Source organism: Solea senegalensis, linkage group LG15 (genome assembly GCF_019176455.1).
Source record: "Solea senegalensis isolate Sse05_10M linkage group LG15, IFAPA_SoseM_1, whole genome shotgun sequence".
In the NCBI taxonomy this organism is placed as follows: domain Eukaryota; kingdom Metazoa; phylum Chordata; class Actinopteri; order Pleuronectiformes; family Soleidae; genus Solea; species Solea senegalensis.
Window position 1 is genome coordinate 21,325,678 of NC_058035.1, and position 14,900 is coordinate 21,340,577.

General features: G+C 40.9%; 1 protein-coding gene across 1 annotated transcript in view; it reads left to right on the plus strand.

Annotated features, from left to right (window-relative positions):
* LOC122782119 (glypican-6-like) overlaps window positions 1-14,900 on the plus strand; it is a 125,485-nt gene that overhangs the window by 92,455 nt on the left and 18,130 nt on the right. The window contains exons 5-7 of the mRNA XM_044046332.1: window positions 284-414; window positions 3,625-3,768; window positions 7,460-7,489. Of these exons, the coding sequence (XP_043902267.1) occupies window positions 284-414; window positions 3,625-3,768; window positions 7,460-7,489 (305 nt within the window). The remainder of the gene's footprint in view (window positions 1-283; window positions 415-3,624; window positions 3,769-7,459; window positions 7,490-14,900) is intronic.

Below are 14,900 nucleotides of genomic sequence, written 5' to 3' on the forward strand. Positions count from 1 at the left end.
TTTCATTTTTTTTTTCTACATGTGGCCCTAATACTTCTTCTGTAACTTCTGAACCTTTCCATGTGAGCATATTGGAGTTTTAAGCTAAATTTGAACCTGTTGTACTGTAGCTGCCTCACTTTGTAAGCTCATGTGTTGTGATTCCTCCTCGTCTTCGTCCGTCTTGAGTGCCGGCGCCTGTTTATGTGTTTGTGTATAAAAAGAAGTGTCGACATCTCTCTCCGCACAGATGTGTAGTGTCTCTGCTTTGACACATGTCCCCGTGTGTGTGTCCCTATGACAGATGCCATGTTACTGGTGGCAAACAGACTGGAGGGACCGTTCAACATTGAAGCCGTTATTGAGCCGATCGACATCAAGATCTCTGAGGCCATCATGACCATGCAGGACAACAGCATGCAAGTGTCAGCCAAGGTAACAATTCCAATTCCATTCAATAGCTTTGTTTTTTCTGGATGTGTTTTATTAAAAACAAGATAGGCAGTATTTGACAAAAACGGCAACTAAAGATTATTTTCATAATTGATCACATTTTCTTTGTTATATGGAGGAACATATTCACATAATAGGAAGCTGAGAAATCAGAAAGCTTGTTTTGATTATTTAAAATAAAAAAAAACACCCAAACCACAGTTGGCAGAAACTCATTTGCACGTATGCTTATGAAAAAAGAAACTTATTCTGAATTGATTGAGTTCATGAGTCTCAATCACTAGTCTCTTGTCTTTTTAATACAGCATCAGCATCATGTCCATTTTGTAAATTACACTCCCATTTAGAATAAAATGGACAATAAAACACAGCATGTAGAGCCAGCATCAGAAAAAAACTCTGAGGCAGGCACTGATTTTGAAACAATTAAAATGCCTTTAATATAATGGCATGTTCATGTTTAACCCTTCCAGCCTTAAACCTCCATCAGGCTCTTTTCCGATTAAGGCTTGAGGCCCGAAGCGCATCTGTCTTTGTTTGTTTTTAAAGTGTTGAACATGATTATGTTGTTACATTGAGGACATTTTAATTGTTTCAATAGTAGTGTCTTGGTTTCTCCAACTGAAGCCCATGTCCTCCTACCTGGTTACCAAGTGGGTACCAATGCCGTGGAACGGTAAAGTCCTGGGTCAGGGGGTCAGGCTTGTGTTTTGACCGAGAACAATACCTTTACTTGGTAGGCGGAGTGTGCCCAATGACTGCGAACGATGACATTGAACGCAACACGTCAGTCAACAATGGAAAAATTCCACCCAGACCATACCATTTTACTCTGCACCTCAATAGGAAGGTTGGCAAAAATGGGGCCAGTTATTTTGTTCTATTTCTCATGGAAACACGTACCGTACCATACCAAACCGAATTGTTCATCTTAAGTGGCCATGGGCTTGAAGTAGGCAAATAATGCAGGAAAACCACGAAAAAATAAGCTTGGGATCCATTTTGTCAGCCAGAATATACATGTAACCCTTATGAGTGAAATGCTAGGAGAGCTTTTACTTTGAAACAGGAACAGGATGTGCTGTGCTGGTGACATATGAGCCGTAGATGTTAGAGCTGGAACTAACGATTATTTTCGCAGTCGATTAATCTGTCAATTATCTTCTCGATTAATGGAGTAATCGCTTGGTCCATAAAATGTCCGAAAACGTTGAAACCCGGACATGATGATGTTGTCTAATGTCTTGTTTTGTCCATGAACTAAAATGATTCAGTTTGAATGATGTCAAGATTCACATTTAAGAAGATGAAAAATCTTCTTTTAATAATGAAAAAAAGCTTCAAACAGATGAATCGATTATCAAAAGAGTTGACGGTTAATTTAGTAATCGATTAATCGAGTAATTTTGTGTTATCTAGAAAATTCAAAAACTATGGAGTGGCGATCTGTCCAGGGTATGACTCCGCCTTTCACCCTATGTCAGCTGAGATTGGCACAGCAACAACCATCCAGTTACAGACAAGATTCACCAGCGCGTCACACGTTTGTGACATCTGCTTATTCGTCAACGCTTGAATACCTGAAAGTAATCTTGGAAAACGGAGCATGTTCACTCATTGAGCATACAGTATTTTGACAATACTGCAGCCATGAAATCAGTCTAAATCCAGGCAGCCTCATTATCTTGATGGTCATAAGAGGGTTAAAGCAACACATTCAGGATATGTTTTTAAAAAAAGGTTTCCTTTTCAAAAGCAACTTCTTTATAGTGATGCTTTTTTTTGTATTCTGCCCCATCTTTGTGCTAGAGTTCCAAAGGTCAGTGTGAATTAGATATTGCATTCTCTCCCATATCTGGAGTGTACACAGCTACAATTCACAGGTTGAACCTTTGTCCATGCACTTGATGCTACAAGGCTACGCTTGGCTGAAAGATTGCTCTGAGATTACAATATTCCCCCCCTCCCCCACATTCACATTTCAGTCACACTGTGTGTGTGTGTGTGTGTGTGTGTGATTCTTCGTCAGTCGACACACTTTGCAGAATGTCTCCGTCCACTCCGCATCGTACTCTCCTTCCTCTCGGAGCACGGACCAGTTGCCTGTTTCATGTGCGGGATAATGAAAGTGTAATCATGTCGGAGAAAAAAAAAAAGTTATAAATATTAGAGATAAGACGGCCTCTTGTCCTGACAGTCATGTAGCACATTAGAGTGCTCCATCACACACCGTGCCAGAGGCCAGCAGACAAGCTAGACAGGAATCCTAATGAGCTTTGCTGTTTGGAGGTAAAAAAGAAAAAACCTGGAGAGACCAAGCCATCTGAAAACAATCTATCGTCTCAATGAACCTTCCATGAATGACATAACAATTAGTGTAGGATTTGAAGAATTATACATCTGCATTTTTTTTTCATTCTTTTCCTCTCGAAACCGACTCAGATGACTATCGAGCTCCGTGTGCAATCAGTGCTCCCAATTTGCACGATTTCTGATTGCACAGTTCTTATTTGCCTGTAAATTGACACTCCTTATAACATGAAATTTGACTTGGATCCCTTTTAAGTCAAGTGTATCTTGTCATATGTCCTTGTTTATTGGGTTTTTAAAGTGTTTTTTTATTGTTTTGGTGAAGCCAAGTGCAAAACAAATTTCCCCTTAAGGGACAATAAAGCCCTGTATAGTTTGATAACTCTGCTACAATTCCTGTGTTTTTCTAAGAATATTAGTTTTTCATATAGTGTATAGTAGTTAAAGGGTGTTGTATTGTAACAGTGGCTTTATATTCAATGCACATCATAAAACTTTTATAAATTTTTGCCACCAATAAACAGATTTCTTCCTTTTGATGAGAGAGGGACATCTATATTGGTTCAATGGTTCCAGGCTGGCAGAGAAATGTTCCATTGAGCAAATAGACAGAGGCTTTTAAAAGAAAATTGTCAGTGGTGCAGGCAAATTACAACTTTTAGGGGATCAAGACGGATGTGTACTCCACAAAGAAAAGACTTTGCCTCAGCTGGCTCTGTGGAGAGCTCATGCGGCTTCGGACTACTGATGAATAAGGCTACCTATTCTGGACTGCACTTGGGAAGCTGAAATTAATGTTGCATGAAAATGAAAGCACTTTCCTCAAAACAGAGTTAAAGAAGAAAAAGAAAAAAGTAAACCCTCACATGCTCTTCTTTGTAGGTTTTTCAAGGATGTGGCCAACCAAAGCCAGCGGGGATTGGCAGATCTGTCCGTGGCATCTCGGATGTGTTCAACTCTCGCTTCAGACCCTACACACCTGAAGAGAGGCCAACCACCGCAGCTGGAACAAGCCTGGATAGACTGGTACGTACCGAGACCAGACGAGATTGTGAGACTGATATCACTGATGATTAGAATGAGATGAAAGAAACTGATTTAGTTTGTTTTCACACCTAATTATCTCCGCTAGACTCGGTACAATTTGGAATGGAAACCTTTTGAATAGCGTAATTCCCCTCCTCGCCTGATGCGGCACTGCATCAAGAATTACTTAAAGGTGACATTGAATGCTTGTATCGCACATATATGTTAGTTATAGAGGTCTACTTACATATATTAACTTGTTTTCATGATTAAAAACCTCCTAGTCGCTGCAAACGAGCCGATCAAAATATCTCCTCACTGACGCTCTCGTCAGCCGCGCTGTTTCAGACCAAAACCACACCCCCAGAACGTGGACTGTGTTGTGATTGTGGTGAGGATTTCTGATGACGACATCAAATTAAGGAAGTGCCGATCCGCTTCGCAGAGCCCAGGAAAACGATAAAACCCTATTTTCTCAGCAGTGGCTGAACTGTTTGTTCTGAAACTTTAGGGTTTCATAAACGAGGTCATGACGCAGATACACACACAAACGCAGCGTTAATTGGAGTTTCCGGTCTATGTCGCCTTTAAGAACGGTATTGAAAAGGTTCGGTTTGTTTCACTAAAGTGCGACAGTGTGAAAGCAAACTCGGACCGGCTGAATGTTGCAACCCCCAATCATACCGAGTCTAGCGGAGACTATTAGGTGTGAAAACGGGTTTCAACTCAAAGTGAAGTGAGGCTACAAAGAGATAACTTAAAAGAAAACAGATCTTGGGTGAAATCATTGTGTATGAGAGAACGGGTGCATAGATTCTGTGCAATGTGTTGGGAAATTCAAAAAAAAGTACATATTACTGGAAAAGGCAGATCTGGTGACAGCATGCTGAGTTATGGTCCAATGACCGCAGCTTAAGTCCAAAGGCCAGAAAAAGAACAGAGGACCCCGAAGAAAAATGTCTCAGTAAATCCATGCTTAAATATTCCCCATGGAGCCAAGACTCAACTGCAGTACTGAGAGGGGAGGGGGGGCCGGTGAAGTCCTGTTCCAGAACTTGCACTGTGTTGAGAGTTAATCATGAGGAGGCTACAACTACTTGGGCAATTTACCCACCAAACTTCGGGCATGATGAAAAGTCTTCGGACATTAATTGTGGCTATAAAAAGATTTATTGCACCACCCACTGCCACTGAGACGCTCCAGTACAGAGCAACTCCAAAAGCCTTGAAGTTGACAAAGAAAATACATCGGGTTCCAACTCAGGCTGGACATGAAATATAATTTATTTAAACTCTGCATGTTGCCCGTAAGTAGAAGTTAAAGAAGCTAATTGTGGATTAATGCGCAGAAAATTACAACAAACATTTCATGTAAAACAGCAAAAAAATCTTCCACCATCCCATTATTATTATATTCAGATTATGGGCTTAAATAAATTCAAATAAGGACTAACCTCAACAGATTACACTAAAAAGACATTTCAGACTGTTTGTCTGTACATTATGTCGGGACATATTTCATAATGTCGTCAATTAATCCTTTGGTCAAACCGTTTAACAAATGCCCCTCAATGTAATCCTCTCACAATTGGAAAAATCCTACTTATTAAATAAAATCTGTTCCTTTTAAATAAAAGGTAAAGTAAGTAGATAATGCTCGGCCGTATAAAATGTGTGACAAGATTAAAATGGAAAGTATGCAGGAGCAGATAAGTAGATTAAACGCTGGGGTGTACACTCTGTCTGTCTTTATAAAAGTCATCTGTACTCCCCAAAATCTGGAAATACTGTTCTGAGAAATAAACATATTCAGTGCACTACAAAGCCCCACATCCTTTAAAAAATGTTGCTGGGGAACGCAGCGTGTCTTCACACGCAGGTTCTGAAAACTCTAACCGATGCTTCCGTCCTCGCTACATAACATACACATCAAAAGGAGTGTGAAAAAGAAAGCGACTAAAAAGGCAAAAGCCCGTTTTTTGAGGAGCTCCACAGGTTTTTTTTTTTTTTTTAAATAATTCATGTTTTCATGCTCTCAGTCCAACTTAGTGTAAAAGATGAGAAACATTTGCTCAAAAGAAAAGTGAGCCAGGTTACTCAGGGTGAGAGTTCCACGCATGATCGCATCTCACACATTTTTTTTCCCCGTATCTCTGATTTTAACGTCCAAGTGTGATTCACCGTAACGCACATTTAAAGGTGCAGTGTGTAACTTTTTTCCGCCTCTGTTTGGTCTTCGTGAACCAAAAAAACGATTTAATATTGTTTGTATGATGCGTCCATGATCTAAAAACGGGTTCTGTCAAGCAGAACTATCAGACCTGACTGAGGGAGCGTTTGTGTGTATACAGCAGCAGCAGCAGCAGCAGTGCAGGGATGGGCGGGGACAAAAAGCATTTATCTTGTTACACTGCTGAATCACCGGGTTTCTTTGAGCAGTAGGATTCATTTCTGAAACTATAAATGTTGCTATTGCCTCCCATTTGTCTTGACTGTGGGAATGTCACCGGGCGACACAGGATTTAAATACAGCTTTATAGAGGAAATACACAGAGAATTTACCTTAATTGACTGCATTATGTAATAATACATAATAAAACACCACTCCCTATTTTTGAATTTGGAAATAATTAGTTTTTTTTTACTTTGTATCCGCTTCCTTCATCTAAAACTATCTTCAATTTTCCATTATGCTGCTCTAGCACAACTCGGCTTGACTCAACTTGTTTTTTTGCGTTTCCATCAGTGATAGTACCTGATACCTGGTTCTTAGTTTTGGTTCCTGCTGACCGAATTGGAGAAGTGGAGATTGCTTAAAAAGTCTTAAAAATCCTGAAGACATGCACTAATCTCCAACATTTCTAATCTGGTGCATTTAGCGACAGAATCCCAACCCGTTCAGTCGTATTTCAGTTCAGCGACTGTGTCAGACTCCGTACTACTGAACGATTCAGTGAACAAATCTTTTTTTAATGAACTGATTCTAATGATTCAGTTACAAACGAAAACAGCATTACTATGAAGTAATGGACAAACAACTTACCTGGTACTGGACGATCATCTGTAGGTTACAAGTGAAACAAAGGCGGGGGTGGAGTGGCTCAGTGGTTAAGACCCTGTGTGCAAAGACTTCATGGTTGCAAGTTCAACTCCACCCTTGGCAGGTTGTACTCAATTCCCTTGTAAGTCGCTTTGGATAAACGCGTCTGCTAAATGACATGTAATGTAAAAGAGACATACGGTGGCTTCTTCAAATTCCTTATTCCGCGGAGGAGGAAAACGTTGATACGGAGCTTTACATCCACATTCCCCGTCTTGTTTACAGCCGACGGATCAAAACATTCCTGTTCCATTAAAGCCTTGCTTAACCTGTTTCTGCGTAATATGAGGTACTGTGTATTTACTGCTCTTTGGATTGATCTGAAAGCAGCAGATTTTATACGGATCCCATGTCAGAGGAGTTCACTGTAATTAATTTAGTCAGAGGCACTAAATCTCGCTGTGAAGTGAAGCCGGTGATATTTCAGCAGCGCCCGTGTGTCATTTAAACTTTTCCCTTCACTAACTACTAACGACATTCTTTTTGCCCCTATTCTGTCTCTGTCTCTCTTCCTCTCCCTCTGTCTCCCTCTCTCTATTTGTACGATGTCCAATTAAATCTCTTTCTTCTTCATTTCTCTGCCGCTCTCAGAGGGTTGTCTGGAGGACAATGCAACACAACGTAAGCCCTCCATTCCTCCTCTTGCACTCACCGTGTCATCTGTCTTGTGGTGTTTTAATCATTCTGCTCACAGAAGTCCACTTCTTCACATTAATTCAAAGTTGTTATCGATTGCTTGTTTGTGACATGTCTCTTTATTTACTTTGGTTGAATTATGGGGTGTTTTTTTTTTTTCGGGCTCTGAGCGACTAAGTGTGATACATAGAATAGTCTTTCTTCATTTCTTTTGTTGTCTGAAATTATATATATTAGCAGCATTGTGTTTAGGTGGTTACAGTTGTTATTGGAAACTACTCATTAAACAAAAAGGTTAATGATTTAAACCTAGATGCTTTTTTTCCCATTACTTTGTAACCTATAGGCAATCTGATGAAACATTTCTTTCATTTTCACCAACTATTTAAACACACTTGAGCAAAAAGTACTGAAAATGTTTAAAATCGGATCGAATTTGTGAAATTTGGAACTACGTCACAGTTCAATGCTCACTTGGCTCATTTTTATGATCAAAAACAAAAGAAAAACACTCTATTTTGTGACTTCTGCACAATTATTGCTACTTTATATCGCAACTACAAATGCGATATAAAATGAGTCATAACTTTGACTCAATGACACATGAGAAGATGAAAAAAAAGCCTCAATATGTGACCTATAAACACACATGCATGTTACCATGGGTGCACCTGTGGCACAGATCCGTGACACATGAGCACTAAGGGTTAATGTCCGATGATCTGTTCTTAGTTTTTTCAGAACCATTTTCACACACACATCCATCTCCAGTGCTTATCAGAAGTCACCTTTATTTGACTAGAAACTCACATTGGCATAAAAGAAAGACCTCAACTAACAATCACAATAACAGCTAGTGACACAAAACAATAAATGCAATAATCAAAAAATAAGGCAGCAATAGTATGTGGGATGCACAATACTGGACTTTCTGCCAATATGCCAGCACATTGGGTGGATTTGGGCCAATTACCAATTGTATACAATTGTATTTTTCATACTCGTGTTGCAGCAGATGTTGATTTTCCACATTTTTGTACTTTATTGTACAAAGTAGGAGAAGCTGCAAGCATAGAAGTCAACTTATTTTAGTCATTAGTCATATCGGGGGGATCTTGGGAGTGTTTGCCGATTGTACTGATATTGTACCCTAATTAGAATGTCATTGTTTATCAGTTAATTGAAGCTACGACTTGCATGGGATAAGGGTCACAAGACTCCAGTAAATTGATGTATGGAAGGAAAGGCTTAAAGTGCCTGTTTTTAAATTGAAGTCGATTGTGAGACCTAAGGTTAACTGCTGCCTTGTAAGAGTGTAAACTTCTGAATCAAGTTTACGTGGGAATCTTGCCTTAGATAACTGTGTAAATTAAGATTCACCAGTGTTGTAGCTGTACTCTATACAGCCCTATAGTACAGTGATGAGCCTTGAAGGCAGACTGCATATCAGACGTCTACACCTTGGATGAACAACATTTATATTCTGCATTTGTCTTGCCGGCGGATGAGCAGATGTCTGATGACACAATTCTGACGGAAATGACTTTGTTCTCTGTCATCTTAAGCTAATATTACTGACAGTACATTACTGTCAAACTTCCCCATTAAACAAATGCCCGCGGAAGGAAAATGTGATTGATGTCCTGACGGCATTTCATTACGGATTTATCTGACCAATTTCTAAATATTTCCGAGCCTCCCTAATGGGCTGTTTTGTTGTTGAGCACTGTTGAAATAGGCATGCAGTTGGAAGGAAGGGAAATCGGTCATTAGCAGTTGCTAGGACTTCCTCCATGCTCCATTTCACGTTGTTTCAGCGGCGCCAGAGCCAGGAAATGATCTGGCAACAAGAGTTTGTATAACCAAGGAAAAAACAGTGAAATGAATGATCAGACTTTTGTTTATACAATCCATCACGCTAATCCAGCAGCACCTATGTACATGTACACACACCAGTGTGCATTTGGTCTCATAACCACGGTATTCTGAGGGGACTGGAGGATTTTATGTAGATTTAAAGGTCTAGTTCATAACATGTATTGGCAGATATTGAATATGCAACCTCATAGTATTTTTGTATGTGTATAAGCTCTCAAAAATTAAGAATGGTTTAGTTTTTGTAGCCTTAGAATATGATTGGTACATATTCTTAAGGCAAGGGCAATTGCTTTTCAGAGGCTGCCGTCTCATCCCTCCATGTTTCTAAAGCAGCCTGAATGGACGGCCTTCGTTTTTTGTGTTTTGGAGCCGAGGCATTAAAATGACATCCTGTCCACATAGACCACATAGTGCCCGGCGGTTTCCTTTGTCACTTAACAGTCTTTCTAATTCTCACACGCGCTGGACCTTTGAGGAAGGAATCGTTCACTTTGAATACACGGGACGAATCCCAGTGTGGACCGGCCATCCTTCGGATTCTAAATGAGCGGAGGAAACCGTTTGGCATGGATGAAAAGTTTGATTCTCCGCCGCCGTCGCTGAGAATTCACTCCACATGATTCACTCTGGCGACAACTGCCAGTTATGACAAATAGAAGCACCGCCAAATTGGTTAAATCCACAAGTCACGACAGCAGATGGATTCAGTTACGGCTGTAATGTAATACTGCTGTACTGCAAATCTGCTCGCTACAGTTTTTCTCTTTTATAAAACTGGTACATACATGTGTACTGTATGTATATATATATATCTACAGTATATGTATAGATATATCTATCTATCTATCTATCTATCTATATATATATATATATATATATATATATATATATATATATATATATATATATATATATATATATACATATATTAAAATGCATTTGGTTCAGTGAGATTTTGTATTGTGGTACATTCTATACCAGTATACCTTGGTCTAAATTTGTAAATTCAAACTTAAATAATTCTCTACTTTGCTCAATATGCACTTCCTGTTACTCTGCCGCGGGCAAACTTTGACCACTAGAATTATAGATCAAGAAACAATGTCCCAAATGCTTCAGATGAAGTTCGCAGACTTTCAACTGAGTGAAGCAACAGCTGTAGAGACGGATGTTGTGATCCGATTCGGCTCCATTGCTAATAGTCACGGGGTGTGAATGAGTGAGGGAAGCTACTGGACCACAGCTTTCACAGACTGGACAGAAATGTCCTCTCAGTGTGCTGTGAAGTGGTTTTCCTGGCCACAGAGGAGAGAAAACCTACTGTTGATTTGTTGCTACAACATTCAAGCGTACTTTAAATAGATGACGTGACGCCATCCCATCAAGAAAGGTTGCGGCACAATCGTTTTAAGGTGAAGTTCCCCTAAGTTTCCCCTTAACGGGAAGCAGCAAATCTGGATCCGTACATCAGCGTCGTTACAGACTCCAAAACAATTGAATTTAAGCATCCTGTTTATTTTATATGGTCTTACTGTGATGTGTTTAAGCGTTCTCTGGAGTAGGATTAGGGAAAGTTTGTCTGAAAGTTGAAGATGTTGTAATGCTGCCAGTCTGGAATAATGTCGGCTCCGGCTGTTTCCACACTCGTGAAAAGCATCTGGGGAGGTATTTTAGGGATCATATATATTCAGTCGGTCAGGTTATGTGATATATTGCTCGATCTTCATGGATTTACTGCGCACAGTGACCTCTAACATGACGCCGTGAGCAAACCCGAAGCTTTATAAAAAAAGTGATCTGGAGAACCCACATGTCTACGCGTTTACTGATTTTAAGATAACGGGAGGGTGTGAAACACTTAATCTAAATATTCACCTCAATGTACTAGTAGAGGGCAATGAGTCTGTCTGTCTGTCCGTCTGTCTGTCCAGCGGGGACTCTGTCCATCAAGCGAGATGACAGCCTGACAGAGACTGATGTGTAATCAGCCTTGCTCACTCAACAGAGACCTGTCTCGGTTAATGAATGAGGATTAATGTGCGTGGATGAACACAACAGATCAATGTGGCCACCTCGTAACTCTCCACTGTTTCACGGCGGCGTCGCTTTACTCATCATTACGTCCGTGCTTTCACCCAAGTACTGTAAGTAGTTTGCTCCGTCAAGTTCTCATCCTCACACTATGTTCAGTGATGTAATGTTAACACAAGAGATTTCTCACCGACAGAGACGGCGCCGACACTTCGCTGCCAGATTTCCAATTTGCGACTGCCTTCACATTAAAGCGTCTCATGCAGCAGGACTTTGTTTCAGTTTTCAAAAAGCCTGGCTGAGAAAAATAACAAGTGCTTCCCTTTGTGCAACATAAACACACTGCGTATAACAATTTTTACCGTGTTTGTCGGTTGTTGGCTGGTTGCTGTTGTTTGAACTTGGAATGAAACGTTGACAACAGCAGCTGTGAATTCCTTGTGAATGTAATGATGACACCTACAGTTGCCCTGAGACAGATCCTGGAAACATTATACCTATTTTTATACATATATACATACATATAGCAGCATTTGTGCAAGATACAAAAATGGATCTGTATGTGTATGTGTGTAAAAAGGGCAGTACACATTATGGTGCTAAACAGAGACCACCCTGTAGTGTTGCACTCACCCACAGGCAGTCTGATTAATTAACCTACACTTGTGCTGCGACTCTGCCTGTACAAGGAAGTTCCTTGTAAAAAATAAACAAAAGACAGGATCTAATCTTCTTTCTTGTCATTATTCTGTGACCTTAGAGAAAATCTGAAGATCTAAACTTGCTGCACTGCAAGGGCGCGGGAAGGTGTACTGTGTGCTGAGTTTGCGGGAGCGCCCTGAAATGCAGGGACACGCGACATCAGTGTCAGTGCAGCTTTTCAACACCGATAAAGGAGTTGTGAGCTGCTCACTGTGGTAGTAAAACACAGTCTATCCTTTGTTCTCTCGGAAGGAAAGATGTGGTATTTTTCGTAGACTGGATATTAGAAGTAGTGGAAGTAGCCCTCTGGTGTTAAAAGTTAAGTCTAGGAAGAAGTAGCAGTTAGGTACCAGGGGGCGACTGCACAGGCTGCAGAAAAGAACCTGGGAGACGGAGAACTCGGATGCAGAGAGAGGACAAACAACAAAAGTCCAGTCCAAAAGTCTAAATGCTTTAATCCAGAGGGCAGGCAAAGGCATACACAGCAAAGAAGTCCAAACCAGGCAAACAAAAAAAGACAAGGACAAGGCAAATATCAAAAAATACATACTTGGTCTAAGATGAAGGAAAAAAACACCATGAAGAAACACAAGAGAGCAATGCACACAAGGGAAATAACACACTCTGGCAGGAACAAGTGGTGAGTACTGGAGCATGTATAGACAAGGCTGCCGGGGTGAAAGCAGCAGGGAGAGGAAGTGGCTGTGGTCAGTTGAAATGGTGGGAGAACTAAACAAAAATACAGGATTGGGTGAGAATTGAAATAACAAGAACTCGGTTTACACGAAACTCTACTTCTCACATTGTTTATTTACTCAGTAAACATTTTCCTGAAGAGTCAATGGTCTCCATCGCTAGTTTCAGCTCTTGGCCAATAGAACATGATGCCAATTTTGTAAACAATGTTCCCATTTAAAGGAACATAGACAATAAAGTATGACACATATTGAACCTCTGGTGTCAGAAACAGTCATGGCACTGGTCATGTTCATGTATGTTTTGCTGCACACCAACTTATCCATGTAAGGAGACCAGTTAGCATAATGGGAGTTGCCAAATAAAGTTTCACATGAAGTCAATCTGTGAAACAATCTCCAAGAACACGATAGTCACATCTTTCTCCAAGTAAGCCCTTTCAACAACGACAACAACCTCTTTAAAGTCACAGTGTAGATAACACCGGCACACATGAGAGTCAATTTGCACCATCCGTGATGCACACATTTGCATGAATCAACCGCGGAAGCTAAACAGACACTCTAACCGCCCCCCCTCTTGCTCTCTGAAATACAGGGCTGCACTGTGTGTTTGTGTGGGTGTGCGCCCGTGTGTGTTTGCTCTGCAAGTGCAGACAAACAAGCACATCCTTCACAACTCAAATGTGGACTTTTAACAAAATACAAGCTGAGAGTCGGCACTGATTTAAGGTAAGATCCCCTTTCCTGTGGTCAATGAAACACTACATTAGATTAATATAGTACATTTTCCCACTCCCTCTCCGATAACATTTTTAAAATGAATGGATCCTCATAGCAGCCACATGGTTGTGTGGGTGTAGTGGTTAGCACCTTTGCCTTTGCAGCAAGAAGAGCTAGGTTCAAACCCTTGTTGGAACAAGGGTCTTTCTGCATGGAGTCTTCATGTTCTCTCCATCATGGGTTTTGCTGGGTTCTCTGGCTTCCTATGGGGATTAAGCAAATTGGACACTCTAAATTAATCATAGGTGTGAGACTAAATGGTTGTTTGTTTCTATATATGCACTCGCGATCTGTCCTGGGTGTACCCCGGGTGGATGTATCGCCCCATGTCAGATTGGCAAACCTCCTGTGAAGGATAAAGAGGTAGAAGATGGATGGATCCTCATATTTCTTTACATATGCTGTGTTTCTGTCACTTCTTCATCTCCAGCCATTACCTTTTCTATCGCCGCCTCAGCTCAGAGATATTGGTATCGTAGCCTACATGTTATACTTAACCCCAAAACTTTCTAAAACACTGAGGGCTAATCCTGATGCTGATCCCAAGTCAGGACAAAATGGAATAGATCTGCTGTAACAGATACACACAACCTGACATGATGTGTGTTGCGTCAGCCCTACCTGTAAGAGAAAACGTATGATTCGGCCTTCTTTAAATTAGCAACGTACATTCCTAAGCACAAACCTAACAACTCGTTAAAGACAAACTGAAACTGGCAAATCACAAAGGCCTCGGTGTAACCCTGGCACCCATCATTTGTCTGCAGAGTGTGCCTCATAATATCTTTGTTGTACATAACCCAACTGGGACAAAGGATAAAACCCCCCAACTCCATCGATTAGCACGTAAGTTAAACAGCCGTCGTTAGCCAACTTTGTGGAATACACAGCGCGAGAAGCATTTTCTTAAAACTAAATGTGGTCCCAATATGGCTGCCTTAACAACGTCCACTCAGCTTCTTAGTTTTTGCTGCCAAAACGCCTGAACGGCAATCTGCTTGGCTGCTCACCCCCAACCACCGCTAACTGTTTCCCAAGCCGCGATAGTGCGGTTAGCTCCTCCGCCTAAAGGCAGGAGATGTTTCCCCTGCTTTAACACGACAGAGCCGTGTGAGCAAAACTCATATTTGTAGGTTGGCGGGCAAGCCGAAGTAAACCACAGCATGTCCAAGGAAATCCTGTTTGGTGCATTATTCAAAGCACTGAATCACAAAACACCAGCCCCATTGTGTCTGAGTCGAGCTTACGCAGTTGCTATGAGCACAAGAAGAACCAGACTATTTTGTGCTCCTTTCCTTCGGACATTT